This window comes from Pseudonaja textilis, chromosome Z (genome assembly GCF_049901715.1).
Source record: "Pseudonaja textilis isolate UNSWEBS1 chromosome Z, rPseTex1.2, whole genome shotgun sequence".
Taxonomy (NCBI): Eukaryota; Metazoa; Chordata; class Lepidosauria; order Squamata; family Elapidae; genus Pseudonaja; species Pseudonaja textilis.
This window is the reverse complement of record NC_142008.1, coordinates 42,978,911-43,005,974: the sequence shown is the minus strand read 5'-3', so window position 1 is coordinate 43,005,974 and position 27,064 is coordinate 42,978,911. Positions and strand designations below refer to the sequence as shown.

Below are 27,064 nucleotides of genomic sequence, written 5' to 3'. Positions count from 1 at the left end.
AAACCCGGGTTCAGATGGACTGCTTGCTGGATCAAACAGGAACGGTGAACTGGTATCATGGTTAGGGCTCCTCCTCTTCATTGGTGATGGAGTCCTCAGCCTCGCTGTTACTGCCATGGCTCCCGGGGCTCGCTGAACCTGCCTGGCTGCTTCTTCTTGGGGAAGCGTTCGACTGTCCAGTCTCAGCTGCAGCTGGTGAGTGTTGCCAACCATGGTGCGGTGATCTCGGTGTTAGCTCAGAATAAACAGGTGTTGGTTCTAATTCTGAGTTCACTGCTTCCCTTCCCCCCCTAGTGTCAAAGTTAGGGTCAGGGTTGGAAGATGTGGTTAGTCTGGAGAGCAGTTGGTCAATATGGTGTTTCCATGGTCTGCCATCAATGGTGAGTAGACGGTAGGAGCGGGGGCCCGTAACTTGAGTTACCTGGGCAGGAATCCAAAGGGGATCCCCAGAAAATTTTTTTGAGAAAACAAGGTCTCCTACCTTGAAAACACAGTGCTTGCTGCTGGAACCCAGGGGCTTTTCTGGGGTGTAGGCAGAGTGCAAACGATCTAGAGGCGATCTGAGTTTCCTGGCCATCAGGAGTTCAGCTGGGCTCTTGTTGGTCATGCTGTTTGGTGTGATGTGTTGTAGGAGCAGCATTCTAGTGACTTTGTCGTGGATGTTGCCTTGATCCATTTTCTGCAGGGTTTTCTTTGTAAACTGAACCATTCGTTCAGCCCGGCCATTCGCCGCAGGATGAGCCGGCGATGTGAGTGCGTGTCGGATGCCCCGTTCCGCTAAATACTGTTCAAAGGCTAAGGCAGTAAATTGGGGCCCATTGTCAGAGACCAGGACATCTGGTAACCCGTGTGTGGCAAAGAGTCTGTTCAGTTTTTTAATGACCGCCTCAGTAGTGGTTGCTTTCATTTTATTGACCTCAAGCCAGTTTGAGTAGGCATCTACAGTTATTAAGAAGGTGTGGCCTCTCGTAGGTCCCGCAAAGTCAATATGAACGCGAGACCAAGGACCCCTGGGTGTTTCCCATTCTGCTGGTGGGGCTTTAGGGGGAGCTGAGTGGTTTTCCTGGCATTTGTTACAAGAGGCGACCCAGGTTTCGATTTGTTTGTCCATACCTGGCCACCAGGCGTAACTTCTTGCCAGTGCTTTCATGCGCACGATGCCCAGGTGTCCATCGTGTAGCATTTGCAAGACCCTTTTTTGTAACTTAGTTGGTACAACAACTCGGTCTCCCCACAAAACGCACCCCTTTTGTGAAAAAAGTTCCGTTTGTTTTTAAACGGCTTAAACTTTTCCTTAGTGTCGTAATCTGGCCATCCCCTCTCCACCCAGCCAAGAACTCGTGCCAAACAAGACTCTCTTTTGGTTTCAAAGGCGATGTCTTGAGCCGTTAGTGGAGGCGATGGCATTGTCTCTATTTGTAGTACCGGGAGTGTGGGAGCTGGGTCTTCCTGTGGCTCGGGTAGCGGTGAGCGGCTCAAGGCATCTGCGTGGGGAATAGATTTCCCCGGGCGATACTTTAACTGATAGTCGTAGGCAGCGAGAAATTCTGACCATCGCGTCATTCTGGGGGAGAGAATGTGTGGAGTAGGTTTGTCACCCGCCAGGATCCCAAGTAGTGGCTTATGATCCGTTATAATAGAGAATGGTCTCCCATAAACATATTCATGAAATCATTTTATTGCAGAGACAATAGCAAGGGCTTCCTTATCTAATTGGCTATAGTTTCTTTCTGTTTTTGATAGAGTTCGTGAAAAAAATGCAATTGGTGCTTCTGAGCCACTTGGTAGGACGTGGCTCAGGATGGCCCCTACCCCAAATGGCGAGGCATCACACATGACAGTCAAAGGTAGTGTCTCGTTATACTGAATTAGTACTGCCTTTGAGGTAAGGAGGTCTTTTACTTGCTCGAAGGTGTGTTCCTCCCAATGTCCCCAAATCCAGGATGCCCTTTTATCGAGTAGTCTATGAAGGGGCTCAGCAACAGTTGCCTTCTGGGGTAGGAAGATGTTATAAAAGTTAATAAGTCCCAGGAAGGCTTGGAGGTTGGTTTTGTTTTTGGGTCTTGGGGCGTTTTTGATAGCTGCCAATTTCTTTTCTGTGGGGTGGATTCCTTGCTTGTCAAGGAGGTAGCCAAGAAACTCCACCCTTTCTGTGCAAAGCTGGCACTTTTCCTTCTTAACCTTGAGGCCAGCGTTTTTGAACCTCTGTAGGACTGTTCTGAGGCGTTTTTCTAATTGGTTTTTTGTGGGTGCTGCTATTAATACGTCATCAAAATAGGGCACGACCCCTTTTATCCCTTGTAATAGTCTCTCCATCAGGCTTTGAAAGATGCCTGGGGCTACGCTTACACCAAACTGGAGCCTGTTGCATTTGAATGCACCACGATGTGTGACTATAGTTTGGGCTTCTGCAGTCTCGGGATCAACTGGCAGCTGTTGATACGCTTGGGCCAGATCTAATTTTGCGAATATTTTGCCACCCACAAGTGAATGCAGGAGATGATGAACAACTGGTACTGGGTAGGCGCTCTGCTGTGGCGCATGATTGAGGTGGCCTTGTAGTCACGCGAGATTCTTATGGACCCGTCAGGCTTTATGGGGTGACAATTGGTGTCTCCCATCGGGCGTGGTCAATAGGTTCTAACACGCCTTGCGCAATTATTTTGTCCAGTTGCTCGTCAATTTTGGATTTAAGAGCAAAGGGAACTCGGCGTGGCTTTAGGCGAATGGGTGCTATGTCGGGGCGAAGATTAAATGAAATAGGGGACCCCTTGTACTTGCCTAGGCTTTCGTTGAACACTTCTTGGAAATCGTGGACGAGAGCCGCCTCCCAGTCATTGTCTTCAGTATGATGGATGCCAGCCATTCCGATTCCTAATGGCGCGAACCACTGAAGACCCAATAGACTTGGCCGGTCTCGGTCTATGACGGTGAGTGGTAGAATTGCCTTATGTCCCTTGAACGAGACCTGCACATGGCGGGTACCTGCGACTGGAATCCGGTTGACTTGATAGTTTTTCAGTATGAGTCTCTGACTGCTGAGGTCTTGGCGTCGGATGTTGGGGATTAGCTGTCTGAGTGTTCTCCAGGATACCATGGATAGTGATGACCCAGAGTCGACTTCCATGTTGCAAAGTTTGTTTTCAATCGTAACCTCTACTCGGATCATTTTAGCATCAAGTGATGAAGCATGGCCGATGGTGATGGTTTGATGAGCCTCCTCTCATCTGGGGGTGTCGTTAAACCTTCGGGGTCTGCTGTACCGGTTCCACTGGTTGCTAGGGCGGTCCCTCTGCGTGGTGGCGTTGCCATCATTTCTCATTGGGCTGCTCCCTCTCCATCTGGGGCTGGAATTTCTCTTGTTTCTGCATACCTTCGCGATATGTCCCCGTTTCTCGCAAAACCGGCATATGGCGTCTAAGAATCTGCATTCGGATCGGGGATGGTTTCCCCTGCATCCGGCGCATTGGTAGTTGGATTTGCGACCCCGCTGGTCCTGTTGCTCACGTTCTGACCGGAGCCTGTGGACTTCTTCTTCCTCGCTGTCTGAGGATGACTCGACATCTTCGTGATGGGTGGTTGATGTGTACTTGTCTGAAGGTTTCCCAGCATCGTTGGTGGGTTGGCGGTTGGTCCCGCTGGTTCGACGCATTCGTGCTGCCGATTTACGAGTGGCTTCAGCTGCTGTGGCATCTGCTATGGCATCTGCAAGCGAGATGTCTCCCTTGGCCATAATCTTGCTCTGGACGGTTGGGTCTCTGAGGCCAAGGACAATGCAATCTCTCATGGCTTCTTCGAGGTTGGCGAAGCCACACAAACCACCCAGGTTCCTCAGGTCTACCACAAAATCCCCAACACTCTCACCTTCACGTTGGTCCCTCTGGTAGAACTCATGCCTGCGAATGAGAGTTGGCACGGCGGGGGTGTAATGGTTGCGCAGGATGGGAGCAAGGGTGTCCCAATCCATTGTTTTAACTTCAGCTGGCTTGGCTAAGGCTTTAGCCATCTTAAAAATGGCTGGTCCACAATGGGTTAGAAAAACGGCTCGTTTCTTGCTGGGCATGGCATCTTTGAGGTTGTTGGACTCCAGGAACATTTGAAATCTGTCCATGTATGAGTCCCAATCTTCGCTAGCTGGATCGAATGGTGCGGGTGGTATAGCGCTGCTGGCCATGTCACCGTTGTTGCGCTCTGTCAGCCACGTGTTCTTTCGGCTAGCTCAATTCAATAGCTTCTGTTGCTTCCGCATCCCATCCTCGTCGCCAGTGTTAAATCTGGGAGGACGGTTCAAGAACGGAGGCAAGACTCAGATAGCAACAACAGCTCTTTATTTGTGACTTCAGATCTGAGCAACTAACCCCAGCCGCAGCAGCCCCTTATATAGGGCTGGCTGCGGCTAGGCAGCCAATGAAGGCGATTTGAGTTTGCCGCTCTTGGCAGGGCCAATCGCGGCAGCCCGTTTACTGTCTATGGCAACCAATCACGATCGGCTTTCAGCGGGCCAATCAGATTTGCAGGCTATGAGCCTGCTAGTCCGGAACAAAAGAGGAAGAGGAAGAGGAAGAGGAAGAGGAGGAAGAAGAAGAAGAAGAAGAAGAGGAAGAGGAAGAAGAAGAAGAAGAAGAAGAAGAAGAAGAAGAAGAAGAAGAAGAAGAAGAAGAAGAAGAAGAAGAAGAAGAAGAAGAAGAAGAAGAAGAAGAAGAAGAAGAAGAAGAAGAAGAAGAAGGGGGGAGTGGGAGGAGGTAGTGGGTGGCTATCTTTGTTTTCTAAAGAGCAGGAAATACAAGTTATTAAAATGATTCTTATTGAAGCCAAAGTGGCATCTCCGGTGGTAAGAATGAAAACAAAACCTCAAAAATCCCACTATATGATAGATTTTTCTTCTAACAATTAAGGTTCTTTAGGAGCAGAGACAAAATTATTTTTCAATATAGAATGCACATTAGATACACATCTGAATTGTTTTACTTTGCCTAATAGTATGGGTAATGGGTAGACATACTAGAAAATAGTCTGTACCCACAATCAAAATTCTTTGAAGAAAACCTATGCTTAAATGCAGACAGAAAACAGATATATAACTTTTGATCACATTGCAACGCTTATCCTTACATAATTTTTAAAGATAATCTACAGTTATTTGCAGAACTAGTAAAAGTAACGTCAGAAAGAATTGAAATATCTTACCTGTGATAAACAGTATTTCCACTGCAATGTCACTGACTGTTGTGCTTCGAGTTGTAGATAGATCATCATTGCCAATAAAACAAACATTGTAAGGTACAGTTACAGCAACATAAAACGTTGCTAGTAAGATAAGCCAGTCCCAGCCAGCTTTAAAAGTGCTAAAATGCAAAAGTATGAATTTGGACTTTTTTGCATCTGAAACTTTATATTCCGGAAATGCTGGTTTATCTATAAAAACATTCTGAAAAAAGAAAGAGAGAAAAAGATAATTCAGACCAATTTGAGATGCTTTGGCTGACTATAAGAACATTTTTAGCAACCTTAAGTTGTTTTGAAAGCTTTTGTATCCATTGTCTACGTTTTGCATATGTTTGTCCTGGTATTCATTCAATCCTCCTTTTATGGTTTCTTTCACAATTAACATAAATTCTGAGATGAATTTGTGCAGCTTTCCTCTTAATAAAATTAAGGATTTAATTTGGTTTAGAATTGAACAAGAAATACTTTTCATGGTTAAAATACACTTGTATATCATGATAGAACCTGTGATTTTATGAAATAACTACATAGTGAAAATGGGGTGGGGTGGCAACAATAATTTTTAGCAGGAAAGATGAGTTGTTTATATATGCATGGTTTCCGAAACCTGTATTTCATTTGGAAGGCAGCTCTTCTCATTCAACAAAGGGGCGAATGTTTCCATGTTTGAAATTTGCATCTCTTAGAAGCTTGTTAAAATGTTATAACTGACAAAACACTAGCAGGCTGTTGTATGTGTTACTTTTAGAGCCCTCTCTCAACATAGCTTCAATAAGATAATAGATTTAACCTCTGCTTTTTGCCTTCCATCTTATTACTGCAAATTCCTCCTTCCATTCTTGCAATTTCAATTTCTTCTTTCATTTTGCTCATAATTTCCCCTGGGCAAGAGTCACCATCTTTCTAGAAATGTGCTAACTCTGCACCCCATCTTCGCTTTCCCAAACTTCCCCAACCATCAATCTGGTAATTCTGCTAATTCTACTTGCAGAGAAGGAAAGGACACTTTTGTCTGATGGCTTCCTAGAATTATAATCTACATGTTGTATTAATATATTGTACCAAAATTTGTATTCTCAAGAGAATGAAAGAAAATATGAAAAGGAGTAATTATCATACAATGCCAGAAAAACTCAAAAACCAAACAAACAATTGTTACAGTGAAAGCCCTAATTTGAATGATATATTGGTATTTCAAGTCTGGATACATCCATCTGTGAAAATTTATTACAAACAGTCCTTTTAAACCAAATAGTCATTTCATGTTATACCCAGATGTATACAATGGAGCTCTTGAAACCAGATTTCATTGATTTCATTCAATATTCTCTTAGAATAACTAAATCTGTCTTTGTTTTTAAAAGTAACATTTACTCGGTTGAAGTATTATTAGGTTTAAACATAATCTCACTAGGATAACACTTTAAATCTCATTAAATTTCAACGCAAAATTTATATTTTATTTCTCATATGATTATTGTAATTAATGCCTGATTTTTATTGCTTAATATACTATTCATATTTGCATAATTAAATTACAATTCAGAAATCAGTAAAACATTATTTAAAACTCACTCCTAATATATTATATACAATTCTTGAGGACAGAGAGAAATAATTCCAGTTAGGATGAATTCAATCCCAACAAATATCATCTTACGCATCTTCTACTCAGTGGAATCTTCTGTTTCTTATCCAGCAGTATTAATCAAAGTCTTCCTTACAAGTAATATATAATCACTCCATGTGGATTAAACTAGGATGTAATTTAGTCCCATTTTTAAAATTTTAAAATTAAGACAGTAATTAATATCTTGAGCTCTGCCAGTTTCACCTAGACAAATTGGTAAATGTTAACATTGGCAAATAAAACCAGTCATCTTGCTATTATATGAAGAAAATACTCAAATAAACTTCATATTTGTTTTTATTTCAGTAGACTTGAAAATATCCATGAAGACTTTTGTCTACAGCTACAGGTACTCCTCAACTTACAACAGTTCATTTAGTAACCATTCAAAGTTATATTGCACTGAAAAAAAGTGACTTATAACCATTTTTCACAGTTATGACCTTTGCAACATTCCCATGGTCATGTGATCAAAATTCAGATGCTTGGCAACTGGTTCATATTTATGACTGTTGCTGGTTTCCAGGGTCACGTGATCCCCTTTTGTGACCTTCTGATAAGCAAAGTCAATGGGAGAGCCAGATTCACTCAACAACTGGGATACTAATTTATGAACTCAATTGATTCACTTAGCAATGGTGGCAAGAAAGGTCTTAAAATGGGGTAAAATTCACTTAACAAATGTCTCTCACTTAACAGCAGAAAGTTGAGGACTATCTGTATAACCAAAGAACTATCAGCTACCATAATGTATAGAGAATCTATTCTCTGGAAAGTAAAATCATTTAACTGAACATAATTAAGAATAATTAATTAAGAGTATTCCACAGAGAATTCTATAGACTATAGAAGTAGTTTTCAGGCATCATTCATGGAGGTAACTAAAAATAGCCATTAAAAAGTGGAAATGCAACAACAAAATACTTGATTTACCAGAAGATACAGTTAAACAAGTACCCAATTTCCAAAATATAGGAGTTCCCTTTCAAAAGGTGTCAGAGTTAAATAGCTCATGCTGAGCTAAGCTTAAATAAAGAGTGTATTTTTTGCTCTAAATGCCAGCTATAGTAGCTTAAAGATGAGGGTCCTGGACATTTTAGAGCTTAGACTATTACACTAAATAGATGCAAATCGGTTTCTGTATTCTATTTATCTACATGTCTATTTTAGTTCTGCTGGGTAATTGTGTCTAGGTTTTATTTACAAGTGATTTGACATATCAGTTAAGGCAAGACTGCAAGTAATAAGAACAAGAGCTATAAATACCTCTTATTTTATCTTTGTAAGAGCATTGTATAAGTGTAACTTACTGAAAAAAATATTTTAATGCTATTGCTTCATTCAAAATATTCATAAATCTTTGTCAAACCAGAATTTAGTAACTTGCACCTCCACTTGCAAAAATTTATAAAGCTTACAGCAGCCACATTTCTAGAAAAGATCAATTTTCTCATTAATAAATACAAATAGAAATGTTATGTCTGACAAACTTTCTAGAATGATGTGATCAAAGATATATGAATTTAAGAAGGATAATGCAAGAGGCCAAGATATACAATTTCCATCTCCCCCAACTCATTGGGGCAGAAATTTTTAGCAAATAGGGCATTATGAGATTTGCTCATCAAAGTCATTGTCCCCTTCTATTTTACATTGATTGGAATATTGCATTCACTTTTGGGCATCACATTTTAGAAAAGACACTAACAGAGCGTTAGAGACTTTCCAGAGGATTGCAACCAAGCTGATAATAGGGATGAAAAAAAAAGGAAAGAAAAAATGTATGAGGAACTTATAATGGAATTGTTAGGTATATTTATCCTGAAGAAAAAAACATATTGCAGACCCATGATAGCTATCTTCAAGGACCTGAAGGAATGTCATGCAAAAGATGGGCTAGACTTCTTCATTTGTGGTTCTGGAAGTCAAACAAAAAATTGTGGACTTAAATGATCAGGAAGCAGATTTCAGCCGAATATCATAAAAATATACATTAATGGGAATTTTCAGTGTCTTGGGAGATGTAGATTTTAAGCATTTAATCAGAAACTAGCTGACAACCTGTTTGAGAATATCATAGTAGCATATATCTGCACAGAATAAGGGACTGAACTAGAAGATTTCCTAAATTTCCGACTACTTTTCAAATACTATGATTCTGTGAACTAAATATTTTAGTTCTTTTTAGTTTAGTTATTCCTTTTGCCTAAACTTATATTTTTGTGGATGTTCTCTATCAAGTTAATCCCAATATATTCTAATAGAAAGGTCTTAAGTAATAAACTGGTAAAATTTAGAAAATTGGCCAATAACTTGTTAATAAAAGTTTTGCTGCCCCTTTAAAAATAATAAAATAACAATACATGATTGTTTTAAGGATATTACCTTGCATGACCTATATACCTACAAAAGGTCACAGTGATGGGAACCCATCATACAACCCCTGTTTTTAGTTTCCAGATGATACAATATACCTACTTGGTACTTTTTATGCTTTCAGTTGTGCTATAAATGAAATTTGCTTACTAGCACGGTGAGATCAAAGTTCTATAATGAATTGGAAAGCAGACAATGTACTGCTGCTTTCATTGCTTTATAGATGGATTTAAAATATGCCATGAATGCTAAAGTATTTTCTTTAAATAAATAAATAAATATACACTGGTTTGTTCATGCAGTTTTCATGCTGGGCTCATGATGAAAATAGCACTTCCTCCTATTATTAGCTTGGGAGGGAGGGAGAACTTCTAAGAAGTGTTTATGTGGCAGGAAATCTGAATCATAGTTCAGGGAAAAGGAAAGATTTAAAATTCTTTTTGACAACTTTTTCTATGAAGTTTTATAAAAGGACAAATATGATTTAGCATAATGTTTGGGTTGGGCCTTAGACATTTATGCTAAACCATATGAACATCATTATCAGATATAAGGATCCTAGTCTATGTCCATTGCATTTTCTCTTTGAAATTGTACAGTATAATTTACTTACAAGAAACATTGTATTGGCCAAAGTTTTATTTTCTATATTTATAACTATAAATATGTATCTTCAAAATAGGAAGGGGCAATTATAAGCAACTAGTTTTTCTCCTTTAATCCTCCTTAAACCTTCTGAGCATCATACAACCCCCCACCTCAGATAGAATAGCATGAAAATAGTTTGATTCTCTATACCTACATTATTAATTTTTAATTTGTTCTTTTCTCTTCTTTGTAGGTGTCCGGAGATGTGATAAAGGACAGCTCTACTCCGTCTGCGGGCTGAATCAAAATGTGATCCTGCTCTTCCTCTTCCTTTGAATTTTTCTGAAGAATACAGATGACACATTGTATTTGTTTAAATGCAGCCTCTGGAAAGTGAACTAATAGTCCAGAATTGCATACCCTGATTGTTTCAGATAGCTTTTCTTTCATTCTTTTTCTGCTTTTTTTCTTCTGCAAAATTAATCCCATCAATCAGGGATATCTCTAAAAATTGATTGCTTTTGCTGCCACAACAAACTCTTTTCTTTTTTGGAAATTCTTCTTATTGTTTTTTTCTGATTTTTGTATCTCTATATCTCTCTACCTTTACCTACCTCTACCTCTACTTCTCTACCTCTGCCTATCTACTGCCTGTCTGTCTGTCTGTCTGTCTGTCTGTCTGTCTATCTATCTATCTATCTATCTATCTATCTATCACCTATCTATCATCTATCAGCACTATAAATGTTGGGACCATCTAGAATTATTCTTGTTATTGAAGATTTGGAACATATAGAATCATTCAAGATATGAGGGAAGCATGTCACTTTTCCAAAAATTGCATATTGCATGGATTTCCAAATCTTTTCATGGGAGAGAAAAATAATCTTTCAGATGGAGTGGGCACATTTACAATTTTGATAGCATGCACTAGAAGATCTGTAATCAACTGATTACTGTGCATGTAGAGGATCTTGATTATTCACAAAGAAGCCACATGGTCACTAAAAGTTGTATCACTTTCCACCGTAGTATATAATTTTCCTTTTACAGAATTCTGTTTAATTGCAAATTGTCAATATGAACAAAAACTCTGAAAAAAACTTTAACGTGATAACACTTTAAGAAAATTCTTAGATACTCACCATTGTAAAACGAACGTAGAAGTCTGAAAGGTTTTCCTTACGTCCCCATCATTGCGTATCACATTAAATTTTCAAACTTCCTTATCTTATGTGTACTTTTTTTCTTCCATTCAGTTCTCAAGGTAATACTCTCTATTTAATCATATCTGCCTTAGGGTTATTTATCATTATTCAACATTTTTCTATATAAATAATGGCCACTTGAAGCATTCTTTTTTTTTCTCATTTGTGCATTGTCAAACTATTTCAACAGCAGTGACAAGAGAATAATACCAAGACTGTTAGCTTGGTGCTAAAATGAACGAAGTAAGTATAGCATAATATTGGAAACATAAATTAAGGATGTCATTTAAAGATATAATCATTTTCCTGCTTCCAAAGTGGTTTGCCAGCAACAAAGTAACAAGGCTAGGGGGAGAAGGTTCAAAAGAATCAATATGGCAGCGATTAAAGCTGTGACATTTTTTAACCTTGGCTGGAGCTTCAATATTTCTCTTTGTCAACATCCCGTTATATTATGGTATTAATTTCCATTATAGAATTAATACCATAGATCCTAGGAACTTAGACTAAATCTGAGTCCAGATTTGTGTCCAAATGCCTTTTAAGAATATATAAGTTTGAATTTTAAAGATGTATAAATCCATAGTTCATATTTCATAGTTTATATTTTATACATATTGATAGTTTATATTACAGATTGTCTAGGTAGTCTTGTAACTGTTGTTATCTGCTTATATGTTTGTGATGGGTCACAATTAGAGGAGAATGCTGAGGACAGATATATCAGAAATAAGTCCTTGTACTGCTAAAAAATAGACCAATACTGCTGTCTCATGGAGGGGGGAGGCTGAATAAGAAAGTAGGACTTGTATTTCTTCTAAAAACCAAGCAAGGAAAAGTATAAGCACATTTCTTTTGGGAAGCAATTCCAAGTCTTGTATAATACTCTACAATCTGTGATTGGAAAAGTATAAGTCATACATAATTGTACTTTCATTACCAATGTAGATTGGGAAATGTTCAGATTGTGCAAATTTTAGACTTTAAGTTCTGTTCCCTGGGTTCTCTCCTAGCATCCAAAATTATCTGGGATTTAATTATGACAATTCTGAAATGTCAGCCTTCAGCCTAAATGTTAGATGTTCAAAACCTTTAAGAAATACAATCCCAGAGCTGATTAGGATATAAATTTTGGATTTAGTTCTATTTTCTGCATGTAAGCTCCTTCATGATACCAGAAGACTTCTTTATAGATAGTTTACATTTAGCAACCACATTTGGGAGTACCAACTCAATTGCTGAGTAGAAACCACATGAGTGCAACTGTGCTTATGATTTAACTGCAGCTTTCTTTTTTCTCCACTTTCTCAAACTTTGAATTGCTTATCCCAGCACTGGATAATTAGTGAGAATGAAATATATATATATTTGTTTTCTTAAGTTTTCGTGGGTACTTACATGTATGGTATTCAGCTTTGCTCGGGTACTTTCCCACGTCATTGTAGTTGTGCTTTTAAAGTTGTAGCAATGTTTCAGCCGAATCTCATCTGCCATCATCAGGCTTCATCATCAATACAGAATACAGAATTCAATACAGAAGCCTGATGATGGCAGATGAGATCTCCGTTCTAACGTCATACAACTTTAAAAGCTATCAACTATAGATGGAAAATACCGAACAAACTGAATACCATATATATATGATATATATATATAGCTTGAAATTCCAAGAAGAAACGCCAAGAAATGTGCCAATGTAAATTTATGGAAACATACAAGGAAATAGTTATAAATTCCAAATGTAGAAACTGTTTTAATTGGCATAACATTTATTTTAAGTGTTGTGGAAAACAAATTATATATGTTCTACATTAAAGCAATGATTGCTAATTAGCTGCCAAAACCAGAAAAAAGTAACATACCATGAATTCTGAGACAAAGAACTTAATTTCATTTTTTCCACTATCCATTTGAAGAATCTCTTTTTTATGACATGCTGTTGAAATATATCCCTTGATATACAGTTAGTTTAGCATCAGAATCTAGTTCTCTGTTTATTACCTGACCTTTCTTATTTGAGAAACCGTTTATCTCCTCCAGTGAAAGAAGATGATAGACTAACATGCTGATACATAATTCAGGAGAAAAGCTAGTTATATATTTGTTCAGACCTTTTCTAAAAATCTCATATTTTAAAATAGTTCTTGCTGCATCTAAAAGTATTGAAGCAATGTGTCTGAGTTTATTGAAATGAAATTGTTGCAGGGAGAAATTTTATGTAAGACTATGAGAAGAAGAAATAATGTATCCCCATCAAAGCATGCTGCAGCATAAATGGTTAGGCATGTCTCTTCAATAACTTTCATTATTAATAATGCAAATAAATCTTTTACTACAAGATGCCATTATGGGCACAAGCAAAAATAATTTTAAAGTAAATATAGCTTTTATAGCCTTAAAGTATGCATCAGTTTTTCTATTCCAGATCAAGGATCAGACTTGAAAAGCAGATGAAGTGAAGAAAATCAGAGTATAGGGAGTGAAATGAGTTCTGTAAATGTATATAAGCCTTAAGGCACATGCACACCAAAAAAACCACATTTAACTCTAGTTTGACCACCCTGAGGGGTTCTTGATGAAGCAAAAGGTATGTTGGCAACCAGACATTTAAAGAGTGGGCTGAAAATTGATGCCTGGTTTTTTTTTTTTTTTTGGTTATACCTATTTTGTATGGTTTACTTTTAAGTTGCTGAGAGTCAGTAGATGTAAATACATGCCATGTCTGTCTCTCTTTTACCAAGTGATAGATTTACAATGGGACATCATTATGCTATCTTTTCCCCTCCACTGCCCCAATATTCTTTTCAATTTATAATTTGGTTAAATACAAAGTTTTATTTATCATCCTAATTGATAAAGAAAATACTTTTTCTTTAGACGTATTTTAGTTTTTTGCGGGAATGATTGCATGATTTCCATGGTATTGGAATGTAACCTCATTAACATGTCAGGTCATAATTATACTCTTTCTTTTTTTTAAAAAAGCCTCCATTGAATAATGAACACAAGATAGCACTATGTTCATACAGAATGTTAACAGAATAATATATTTGCAGAACTGCACTGCTCAGCCATAGAACATCCTTTGTAAAGGAATTATTGAAGAGATTTTCCATCAAGTTTGGTTAATATTTAATTTTGCCCTCATAGAGGAACTTCACAGAACACATACTCAGAGCATATTATGTGCTTTTAAAATTTGAGGTATTTTTGTAAAGCTCCCATCCTGATTTATAAATATAATTAATAATTTTAATTAATGATTTTCAGTAATTCAGTAATTAGACTAGTGTTTGCTCAAAACAGTAAAAGTTTATAAAGTCCCCCCCCCCCCATCTCTTTCTTTTCTGAGAAAAGAATGAGGTGGCTATTTTCAGAAGCCTGATCTAGCAACAGTTTCTTTGAAGTGAGGCTGGAACCTTCCCTTTTAACTTTCTGGAAGTCTCTCAAGACACAGTTGTGTCATCAGGCCTGGGGATCCCAGAAGACTGGTGAAATTACCAAAGATGGGCTACAAAGCAATGAAAACAGAACTTCCCTTCCCTTCCTTTCCCTTTCCTTTCCTTTCCCTACTCTCCTTTTCCTTTCCTTTCCTTCCCTTTCCTTCCCTTCTCTTCCCTTCCCAAAAGGGTAGTAAATGCTGTGCTGGGTAGGGAAGTGAACAGGGAATTGAAAAACTGACTGGAAAACTGTCATGGAATGTTGAAAATAAAGATAAAGGACCACAGCAGCAGCCATGGATTCCCTCATGGATCCAGGATTTGGATACATTTTATAATTTAGTCCACTTGAGGTATTTTGGTTCAAAAATGTTGCACCATTTCACCCAGTTAAAGGTCATGACAATAATAGTTTATCTTATTGATTGTATAGATGGAACTAATTTAATTAATTAATTGAAATAGAGTATGCTATTATTCAACTATCTAGCAGGTTCTATGTGATGTCTGCTCACAGACAGAAATTCAGGAGATGGTACTGATTACCAAAACCTCCTGCACATTGGGAAGAAAGCAATCTGCTAGCTAGTTCACAAGAAAGAAGCTGAAGTTTTCATTAATAAGCAACTTATGTAAAGTCTTTTTGTGAGAATCCCAAAACTGCTTTTTCAAAAGACAACTGGACTTTCTTTGCTTTGCTTGAAGAAGTTTCACTTCTCACCCAAGAAGCTTCTTCAGTTCTAACTGAATGGTGGAGAATGAAAGGCTTATATTTCTTGCAGTCATCTGTTATTATCACTCTTTCTGAGGGTTGTTGAGGAGGTTTAACTGTGCCCTCAGGATTGTCTGAATAATGCAAATGGGCATGGAACCTTCTTGGAACTGCTGAAAGGACTATATTTTAGACAGGAGATAGATGATATTATATCCCTCTCCCTCTGTTGAAAGTCCAGTAGATTGCTTTTTTGTTTCCTCTTTCAAATCAGTTGGTTTGAAAGAGGGATCAAACAGGCCATCTACATTAAGGCCATCTACATATAAATCCTTCCATTCCTCACCATTCAGTCAGAAGTGAAGAATCTGCTTGGATAAGAAGCGAAATATGCTCCAGCAAAGCAAAGAAAATCCAGTTGCTGTTTGAAAAGTCACCTTTGGGAAAACCATGACCAGATGACCAAGAATGTCCAGACCTCTGTGAGAGTCTTGTTGTCTGAGTTGGTGACTGTTTCTCTTGACTTCTCATTGTTCTATAGCCAACTGGACAACTAGTCATAACAAGATGATCAGGTTTACTACTGATCAGCAAAGAAATTTAAATTCATGTATGCAGAAAAGTTAGAGTTAACAAAAAAGGCAAATGGAAAAAGTGAGTTTGCCTGGTATAATGTTTCTTTTTATTTTTCTTATATATATCCATTTCATGTACTCATAACTATGTCTATACTTATACCTATAATCTTATAATCACCTGACAAAATAAATAAATAAATAAATGAATGAATAAAAAAAATTAAAAAAGTTTTGAGGGCATCTCTTATTTCATCATAAAATTAATAGCCATACAAGAGCATCTGCTTCTAAATATGCAATAATAAGTACCATATTATCTTGATTTATCATCCTCTCTCAGTTTCAGACAAAATCTGACAGCATCTCTTGTCCTGTCACAGCAGCAATGAAGCATATGAGAAAAACCCAATAGATAATTTCATGAACATAATATCAAAAGCACATTCCTCAGTGCTGATCACCTTATTTTGGTCACATTCATGGCCATAACTGAATTATTCAAATTACTAATTTGAACTGAGTAAGAAATAGATCATATTGTTATACAATATGAAGGCACCTTAGCCTAATCTGTTTTTAGGATATTAGAAATAAAGTCATCCCATTTCCTCCTCCATCTGATCCCATAATTCCTTAAACTGAATAAAGAATTGTGAACAATGCTGTTTCGTTGACTCACCTATATGATATTTATACAAAGAGAATAAAAGTAGCAAACTAACTTCTTCTAGCATTTCTCAATATCGTATATATATATTTTAACACTGATTCAGTTCTCATTTACTTTTGGTAAAACAGGAAAGTGTGTTATTCTCTACCTCAGCAGTAATGTTTTCATTCAACCAGAATCTAAATGAAAAATCCTTGTGACATTTGATATGAATTCATGGCCCTTTTACATATAGCTATATGAACAATACCCAGCCATACAACAACACAACCATACAACAACAATATACACATATCACATATTGTCCTCTGAAAATCTTTGTTTTTATACTAAAAAGTATACCTACCATCTTTTTTCTCCTCCATAGAAATCTTTATTTTTGTATCTGTTATGTCTTTGAAAGAAGATAGAAACAGAACAACATCACCTTTCTCATTCTTAATTGGAACAACGTCCAATAGGCACCAAAACGAAGACCCTGAAAGAAAAATAAATCCATTACATATATCATATAATTCATTCTCTCTCTCTCTCTCTCTCTCTCTCTCTCTCTCTCTCTCTCTCTCTCTCTCTCTCTCTCTAATACTTTATTTGCAGTCACAGACCAAAACACAAGTACAACAAAAGAAGAACATTGGAAAGTTAGTCATGAACAATTGGTCACCAAAAACTTGACTAAGGGGAATTACAGCATTCTCTTCTGATGGTTACAGCTCTTAGAAAAAATTTGGAAACCTGAGAAGTGATGTATGAAGAGCCACCCCTAGACAATATAAGAACAAATTACTAACATTGGGTCTAGAAGGGTCTGTTTCAAGGAGAGACAGTAACATAGATCTGCTTGTGCTAAAAGGACACGCTTCACAGTTTCAACCTCAGCTCTGTCATGGGGCATAGCCGCTCATTAATTGGGAGCCTCTTAAATTGCCCATCCAATAGTGCTGAGGGCAAAACATTAAAGCGAGCTAGGGAGAAAGCTCTTCTATACTTGGGAATGGTTAGCATGTAAAAATAGGAAGCCATCCTCAGTCCGTAATTATTAAATTGGCTGAAGATCAGAGAGGTGCAAGTTTTGTTAGCTCTGGTTCATAGATATTGCAAGTCAATGTCCACAAGCTGTTGGACTACCCTAAATTGGGCGTCCTTAAGGCCATAATCTCCCAGGGCATTCCCCATAAAGCCTAGCAGGTGTAATTTCTTCATCAGCTCCCTCTCCCAATGAGAAATATGAGAGTTAGCAAATGCCAGGGAGAGGTAGCTACCAGGAACTGCCAGAAAGAGCACCCGAAACCATCATTTAAAGGTGTTAATTCACGCCATACATTTGACTGATCGAGTGCCCAGTTCCAGGTACATTGGAGCAAAACCAACACAAGGAGAAAGATCCAGAAGTTTTCTAAGATAGCCTGGGTTCTTTCAATACAATCCTTGAAGCCCCGTATCCATATGGGAATTCCGTAAAGAGTTTGAGCCAAAGTTTTGGCTTTGTAAATACGCAGAGTAGAAGGAATAAACTGGTGTCCTTAGATATGAAAATATCTTAAAATCTGCTGGTGACTACAGGAGGCTGAAGTCAGCACCTGGGTTCGATGTCTAGTCCAAGCACCGGTGTTCTGAAATTGAATACCTAAGTACTTAAAATGGAAAATTTGCTTAACAGCATTACCATTGATAGCCCAGTTATACAATTTCCGGGCTCTAGAGAACACCAATACTTTGGATTTGTCATAATTAATGGACAAGTGGTTCTCAGCACAATAAGAGCCAAATGCAGAAAGTAATCTTTTCAGACCTGGCCTTGACAATAAAAGGAGGGCTGCATCATCAGCATAAAGGAGAAGTGGGATCTTCGTAGTTAACAGCTTTGGGGTGTGAGACTCAATACGTCCAATGTGAAAGGCCAAGTCAGATAAGAATAAATTAAACAAAAGAGGAGTCAGAACACAACCCTGCCTTACTCCGTTCTTAATCAGGATAGAATTTGAAAGTTCTCCCTGCAAACCACACCTGACCTGCCTAGAGGTCTGGTTGTACAAGGATCTAATTAGGAACAGAAGACATCTATTGATAAAACTTTTGAGCAGTTTTGACCACAACAGTTGTAAGTTGTAAGCCCTTGATGCTTCAAAAAGTGCTATTTCTCTTGTTAAATTTGTAATCCCATATATATATATATATTTTCGGATGAATATATACATATATCATTCTCGGATGAGTATATATATGATTAATTATATGATACAATTGAAAAGCTCAAAACTAAAAAAAATCAATTTCCTTCATTTGTTGAGATGCAATAATGCTGTCTTCTCTGAAAGTATTCATTTAAATGCAGTAGACACCTACTGTGATAATTAATAATCTGACAAACATTCCAATATCACTTTATTTTGAACTTTACCTTTTAAAAAACTGTGGTGATCTTATGTTTGGGTTTTCTTAGTCTCTCTGTAATGATTCATCTCTACTCGTGGCCTTTTATCCAAGTCTAGATGTCTAATATATCTCTCTATAGTTTTAAATACATTCAAATTAATAATGTTTTTCCTTAAAATAGAAGGCAAAATATAGGATTTTGTAGCTGTTCTATTAAATGCAGGGAAGCTAAAAATAAATAAATAAATTTAACATAGGAATGTATCCTTTGGTATGCTAAAAACACTCTATAAATGTCTTTTGCACTTTGTGTTAATTGTACCAGGGCACCATGATAAGATTATTTAAAAAATATTTCTTTAAAATACTGTTATTACATTTGTTTAACTTAATAAGTTTTTATTTATAGATAAACATGTATGTAGAATGGTTTTTTTATATTTTCAATAATATTATGTAACAGGATTGATACAAATATTATTTAGATAGGTATTTCCAGGAAGAAAAAGAAATGCATTTAACTATTTTCTTCATTATCAAGTATTTAATGGAGTGAAATTTTATTTCCATATCAATAAACAAAATCCAAAGATAAATAAAATTCATATACAATTCTGTTAAGTCGCGAGAATGAGACTCAGGACCCCAGCATGATTGCCAATTGTTTTTACTTCCTTCTAGGGCTGAGCGCCGAAGAAACCGCAGCAGTCCTTCTGATATTTGGCTGCTCGCAGCTGTGGCCAGTGATGGCTCTTCAAATTTCCTGCTGCCACGGACTGACCAATTGCAGGTAAGCATGCTAATACATAACACCTTTCCCCACCTGATTCAGTTCAACTAATCTGAGCCTCGCCTACCATACATAATCACGTTGGTAGGCGGGGCTTTTATGGGTTCTACTGGACCTGCGCAACTCAGTCGCGGGTTGGGCTCTGGACTGTTCAGACCGATCTGTTGTTCCTCCTGTCCGTCCTCTTGGAACCTCCTGGAAGGTTGAGTCAGCCATGCCGCTCCCACCAGGAATTTTCTGGCTGGTTGAGTTGGCCCAGCCATTCCCGCCAGGGACTGCTTTCCTGCTATCCTTCTGGACCTGTTCCTGTCTCTCCCCGACCTGCCTTCTTCCCTGGTTTCAGGTACGTGTTTGTGTTTCCTGACTGGGATAGTGTTACTAGTGGTTGTTGCGTAGCTGTCAGGGTTTGTTCTGTTATTTCTCTTGTTTGTGGAGGGTCTCCCCCTCCCTTTCCATTTGTGTTTTGTCTGTTTGAGAGGTCTCCCCCCTTCTCTGGTTGTGTTTTGTTTGCTTGAGGGGTCTCCCCCCTCCCCTATGGTCATTTTAGAGGGGTCTCCCCCTTCTTCCCTGGGTTTGTTTTGTTTGTTTGAGGGGTCTCCCCCCTCTTCCATGGGTCTGTTTGGGTCTCCCTTCGTGGCTCTAGATCTGAGCTGGTCTATGTGCCTCCTCCAGCTCCTCCTGTCCTCGGTGTCTATGCTGTTTGAACGGGGTCCAGTTATCTGGGTCACTTTTTCTGGTATCCACAATGGCTCCCTCATGAGATTTTTTTGTGTTTATTGGGTCCCCTGTTTGAAATATACGGCAATTACTGGAGCAGTCTGCTGGTTTTTCTGGGCTATATGTGTAGTCTGTCTAGGTGTGATCTTAGTTTCCTCCCCATTAGTAACTCTGCTGAACTTTTATTTGTTGTGGCACTGGGTATCATATGATGAAAGCTTAGTAGCTTATCTATCTTTTCTTGTGTGTCCCCAGGCCCCAGCTTTTGTAATGTTTCTTTCATGTAATGTACTATGCATTCCGCCCGTCCATTCATGGCTGGGTGCCCCGGCGCTGTCAGTGCATGCTTTATCCCATGTTGTGCTAGAAACCCCTCGAATGTTGCTGCTGTGAATTGTGGCCCATTGTTGGATACAATTAAATTCGGCAATCCATGTGTTGCAAAAAGTTTCCTGAGCTGTCTAATGACAGCTTCTGTTGTGGTGGAATGCCTGATGCTTACCTCTAGCCATTTGGAGTAAGCGTCTACGACTATTAAAAATGTGTGTCCTTTGGCCTGCAAAATCAATGTGTAGTCTTGACCATGGTCCCCTTGGTGTTTCCCATTCATGTTTTGGTGCTGTGGGGGGTGTTGGCCTAGATTCCTGGCAGTGTTTACACGTTGCCACCCAATCCCCTATTTCCTTCCCTGGCCATCATACATAACTCCTTGCCAGGGATTTCATTTTTACAGTACCTGGGTGTCCCTCATGTAACAATTCTAGTATGCATTTCCTTAGAACATCCGGTATGACCACTCGATCCCCCCATCGTACACACCCCTTCAGCATTGAGAGTTCTGTTTGTCTATTCCGGAACGGTTTGGCGGTCTCATCACTCTTGGTTTCTGGCCATCCTTTTCTTACCCAGTTCAAAATCTGCACCAGAATTTTGTCTCTAGCTGTTTCCCTAGCGATGTCTGCTGCTGTTATGGGTAAGTTTTCTAATGTCTCTATTTGAAGGTTGATGTGGTTGGTGCTGGGTCGTCTTCTATGTCAGGTAGAGGGCAATGGCTAAGTGCGTCAGCATGATTTATGTCCTTTCTGGGTCGGTAGGTAAATTGTAGTTGTAGGCAGCCAAGAATTTCGACCACTGTGTAATTCGTGGTGACAGTATGTTAGGTGTAGCTTTGTTTCCTGTGATGATACCCAGGAGCGGTTTGTGGCCTGTGATTAGTGTGAAAGTTCTCCCATAGATATATTTGTGGAAACGTTTTATATGGTGACAGCGGCCAATATCTCTTTGTCCAATTGGCTGTAGTTCCACTCCAGCTTTGACAGAGTCTTTGAATAGAATGCTATGGGTGCTTCTTTCCCATCTAGTGATATGTGGCTGAGTATGGCACTGATGCCGAAAGGTGAAGCATCACAGGTTAGTGTTATTGGAAGTGTTTCACTGAATTGTGTTAGTACGCGGTCTGATGTGATCAAGTTTTTTATTTCTTGGAACGTTGTTTCTTCCCGTCGCCTCCAGGCCCAGGTTGCTCTCTTGTCAAGCAACCTGTGTAGTGGTTCCGCAATGGTTGCTTTCTGTGGTAGGAATATATTATAAAAGTTAATGAGTCCTAAGAAAGCTTGCAGATCAGTTTTATTTGTGGGTCTGGGGGCTTCTTTGATTGCTCTGACTTTATTTTCTGTGGAGTGGATTTCTTCACTGTCTATCAGATATCCTAGGAATTCAACTTTGCCAGTGGCTAATTGGCACTTCTTTTTTAATTTTAGTCCCGCCTCCTTGAATTTGCCTAGGACTTCCCTTAGGCAGTCTTGCAGTTGTTCTTTGTCCTTGGCTGATACCAGGATGTCATCAAAGTATGGTACCAACCCTTTTATCCTTTGCAATAGGCGTTCCATTAAGTTCTGGAACACCCCTGGGGTGACGCTGACACCAAATTGTAGTCTGTTGCATTTGAATGCCCCCCTGTGCATCACAATTGTCTGGGCTTCCGCTGTTTTGGGGTCGACAGGCAACTGTTGGTACACCTGTGTGAGGTCTAGTTTCACAAAGATTCCCCCCCCCCCCAAGGGAATGTAATAGATGCTGTACCACTGAAACCGGGTATGCGCTTTGTTGGAGCGCATGATTAAGGGTTGCTTTGTAATCCCCGCAGATGCGCACTGATCCATCAGGTTTAATTGGTGTAACAATTGGGGTTTCCCACTTTGCTTGGTCAATTGGTTCTAAAACCCCTTGTGTGACGAGCTTATTCAATTGCTCATTGATTTTTGGTTTTAGTGCAAAAGGAACCCGCCTCGCCTTTAATCTTATAGGGGCTATGTTTGGGTTTAGACTAAAAGAAATTGGGCCCCCTGGTACTTGCCCAGTTCTCCACTTAACACATCCCGGAATTCTTCCATCAGGTCCTCTTCCCACTCTGTTTCGGTAATGCTGTTTGTCCTTGGACTTGGATTCCTAATGGTGCAAACCATTCGAGTCCCAATAGGCTGGGTCAATTTCGGTCAACTATGGTTAGTGGAAGGACTCTGGTGTATTTTTTGAATGTTACTGTGAATTGTCCAGTGGGACTTTTGTTCCCCTGGTAGTGTTTCAGTGTTAATGTTTGTCTTTCGAGTCCTTCCTGGCCTATGTCTGGTATCAGTCTTTTTATGGTGTCCCACGATACCATTGATAAGTATGAGTCTGAGTCCCATCCGGCATGGCTAGCCTTCTGTAGTGACCTGCACATATACCTTCCTGGCGTTTGTCATGTTGGAGTGTCTGATGGTCACCGTTTGATGTGTTTCATCTCTTTTGTTGCTTGTCTCTTTCCTTCGCCTATTTCTGTTGTCTTGGTTCCAGCAGCTCCCTGTTTGTTTCTCCCTCTCTCGGGGGGGTGTTCCATCTTTGTCTAGGGCCGTAGTTTTTCTTGCTTGGCATGTCCTAGCAATATGTCCCTGCCATTCACAATGTTTGCAGATTGCATCTAGGAAACGGCACTTGGAACATGGATGGTTTCCCTCGCAGCCAGCACAGCAAAATTTCTTCCTTTTTCCATTCCAGTCTCTTCTGCCCTGTTCTGAATAAAGTTGATTTACCCCTTCTTCTTCCTCATCATCTTCTGATGGGGACTTGATGTCCTCATGGTGGGTTGTGGTGGTGTTTTGGGGGGTTTCCGGGGGTGCTTTGTTCATTTTCTGCATGGCTGCCACCAATTTCTGCATTGCTTCTGCTGTGGTAGCTTCTACTGCTTCTTGGAGCGTTATTTAGGGTTTGTTAATAATTGACCCTGTAGTGTAAGATCCTTCAGTCCTAGGACCACTCAGTCTCTCATGGCTTCATCCATATTTAGGAATTCACATGCCCCGGCGATGTCCCTCAGAGTTGCAACAAAATCATCGATGCTCTTGTCTTCTTTTTGGTCACACCAATAAAATTCATTCTTTTGATGAGGCAGGAGTCGGTTGGTGTGTAGTGAGCTCTCAGTATTCTTTCCAGGTCTGGCCAGGCCATCGTTTTCACATTGGTGGGTGCCGCTAATGCTTTGGCCATCTTGAATACTACGGGCCCGCAATGTGTGAGAAAGACGGCTCTCTTCCTGTGTTTGGATATATTATGGAGGTCACTCCCTTTGAGGAACATGAGGAATCGGTCGATGTACAATTCCCAGTCTTCGGTTGCTGGATCAAACAGTGCGGGTGGCGTGTTGTTGCCGGCCATTTTATCTCGATGCATTGCCGGTGTTCGTCAGTCGCCACATGCTCACTGGTTCCTTTTGTCTCAGTATCCCATCTTCGTCGCCAGTGTTAAGTTGCGGGAATGAGACTCAGGACACCAGCATGATCACCAATTGTTTTTACTTCCTTCTAGGACTGAGCGTCAAAGAAACCACGGCAGCCCTTTTTATATTCAGCTACTCTTGGCTGTGGCCAGTGACAGCTCTTCAAATTTCCCACCACCACGGACTGGCTAATTGCAGGTAAGTATGCTAATACATAACAAATTCTTTAGGAGATTTGACTAAGATTCAATATGCCGTTCCATACTGATTGTACTAGACTCACTATCAGTATTAAGCAATGTATTTATTACTATTGAGTTGATGTCCTTACTAGGATAAGAAAGTAAACTAGTGCACAAGGGCTAACTATTATAGCCTTTGAACCTGGAGCCAGGCCTATCAATCTGAACTATTTTCTCCACAGCATTTCATATTTTCCTGAAAAATGAGCCCCCTGTCTCACATATCCTCTTACAATATATCTGGGAACTGATCACATGTGTATTTTGCTATAGAATCCTGTTCTCTAGGAAGAAACCAAAATGGCTCAATAAGGATAAAGCTTCACTGAGTTTCATGGACTTCGTTAGAGCAACTTGTTTGACAATTATTTCCTTAATAATTTAAGGTTATTGTTTTTTTTTTAAAAAAGATGCAGAGCACTTGGGCTATTGAGCTTGTTGGGTGGTAAACTAATACTGTTTATTTCTGAACAAGCAATTGTAAATAACTAAACATTTCTAAGTATTATTTTGGTATAACTATGCCCGGCACAAGCAACTAGAGCCATTCTATTGACTTCTTTATTAACTTTATTGGCTTTATATTACAGGAATCTTCCCAGATTGCCTTCCTTCCCAGGAGGACAAGCAAATAAGTTTGCATAGATCTTGGGGTGGGTGGTGGGTCAGGTTTATGTCTCTTGCAGCTGAACAATCTCTCAGAACTAATTTCCTGCTTGATCTATTCTTCACCACACTTTAAGATGTGTGAACTTCACCTCCTAGAATTTTCCAGCCAATCCATGCTGCCTGGAATTCTGGAAATTTAAGACTATATATTTTAAAATTTCCAAAGTTGAAAAATAGTCATCTAAAGTAATCTAATAATATAACAGTGCCCCTGCCATTCCAATACACAAAAACATTATAGTAGTACCTTGGAATCAAGTTATATCAAATTCCCCATTGTAGCATTCCTAATGAACTAACCCGCAGTCTTCACTCCGGTCCGTGTTTCTAGTGGGACACACGGACCGTTTCTATTGGCTGATGCTATTTGACAGCCGGCTATAAAAGGAGCTGTCAAACGGCATCAGCTGTTGCCACCAGCTGACTGCCTCGTTAGCACGGCAGCCGCAGCAACACTTTATTCTTGCAACAAAGTTACAGTTGAAGTTCGCTCCGAGTTTTGCCTCAGGTTATTACCACCGCTCTACAACACTGGCGATGAGGGTGGGATACCAATAAGAGGCAGCCGGGCAAAGAATCGCTGAGTGAAGTCACTACAAAAAGAGCCGAAGTCACTACAAGCTGATTGTCAGTTAAAGAGCTATTGTCGCTATTTGCAAGTGCGAAATTCAACTTTCCTGCGGAAGAGATGGCACCGCCGAAGCGAGATGACTTTGAACCCTGCATTCCCACCTTTCAGGCTGGCAACTGAGACATGGGAGTCCTACAGAAACTGATTTGACTGCTTTCTAGATGCCATAGACCTTGCTGACGCTACCACCCATAGGAAAAAGTCCTACTTTTTAAGTTTTTGCAGAGCCACAGTGTTTGACACTGCTACGACATTATTGGCTCCACGTTCAATCAAACTGTTCCTTGGGAAGAATTGCAGGAAATTCTTTCCAACCACTATTCCCCTAAACCATCCCAAATTGCCAGAAGACTTGCTTTTAGGAGACGGATTCAAGCTGAGGGAGAAACTATTAGTGAATACATGGCTGCCCTAAGGACAGCCACTTTGCATTGTGGTTTTAGAGACTATCTAGAGGACATGCTATTAGGCCAAATAGAGTCAGGGATTTAAGGCTACAAAGGCATCTATTGGCTAAACGAGATTTAACCCTAAAGATAGCTATTGAAGAGTCTCAAGCTGCTGAACTATCTGAACTTTCAGCAGCAGAAATTCAGGGAAATCCAATTAGCCAGAGTAGCTCAGCTGTCCATTACGACGAGGCATCCTTAGAAGGCTCTGATGGGGCTAACAATGTAAATTGCCTCAGGCAGCAAAAAACCAGTCAAGGGGAAATCAAGCCAAACTCCATTCTACCTCCCTGGCATCAGCCCATTTGCCTAAGCTGTGGGGCAAACCACCTCAGGGCATCCTGCAAGTTCAGGAATGCCATTTGTTTAAAATGCCAAAGGAAGGCTCATTTAGCCAGGGTCTGTCAAGCAGGAAAGACTTTTGCCTTTAGTTTTAGTGGATGGTGCCCTCCCTAGCCTGTTGGGATTAGACTGGTTCCCTGCCCTTGGCCTCCACGTAACCGGAATCCACTCTATTTCAAATGCTGAACTGGATACCTTGTTTAAGGACTATGCTGATGTGTTCAGTGAGGGGCTGGGTTGTTATTCAGGAACCCCAATATCATTCAATTTGGACCCTCAGGCAGTGCCAATCCATTGAAAGCCTCGTAGGGTACCATTTGCAATCCGCCCCAAATTAGACATTGAACTGGACAAATTAATCAAACAAGGTGTACTGGAGCCTGTGGACTTCACAAAATGGGAGACCCCAATAGTTACACCCCTAAAGAAAGATGGTAGCATGAGAATCTGTGCTGATTACAAGGTGTCATTGAACAGATATTTACAAATAAGTGCCTATTCAGTCCCTGTTATCCAGCACCTCCTACATTCTTTTGAGCCAGGAACCATTTTTGCTAAATTAGACATGTCACAGGCCTATCAACAGTTCCCTGTTGATGACACAGCCGCTGAACTGCAGACTATAGTAACGTACAGGGGTGCTTTCAAATGCAGGTGTCTCCAATT

General features: G+C 39.6%; 1 protein-coding gene across 3 annotated transcripts in view; it reads right to left on the bottom strand.

Annotated features, from left to right (window-relative positions):
- Positions 1-27,064, bottom strand: part of KCNH8 (potassium voltage-gated channel subfamily H member 8) — a 255,309-nt gene that overhangs the window by 118,821 nt on the left and 109,424 nt on the right. For 2 of the 3 annotated variants that reach the window (XM_026708251.2, XM_087918078.1), the window contains exons 3-5: positions 16,775-16,906; positions 10,035-10,162; positions 5,188-5,428 (exon numbers count right to left, since the gene is read on the bottom strand). In XM_026708251.2, the coding sequence (XP_026564036.1) occupies positions 5,188-5,428; positions 10,035-10,162; positions 16,775-16,906 (501 nt within the window). Of the gene's footprint in view, positions 1-5,187; positions 5,429-10,034; positions 10,163-16,774; positions 16,907-27,064 lie in introns of those variants that run through there. The other variant, XM_087918079.1, reaches the window with a different exon arrangement.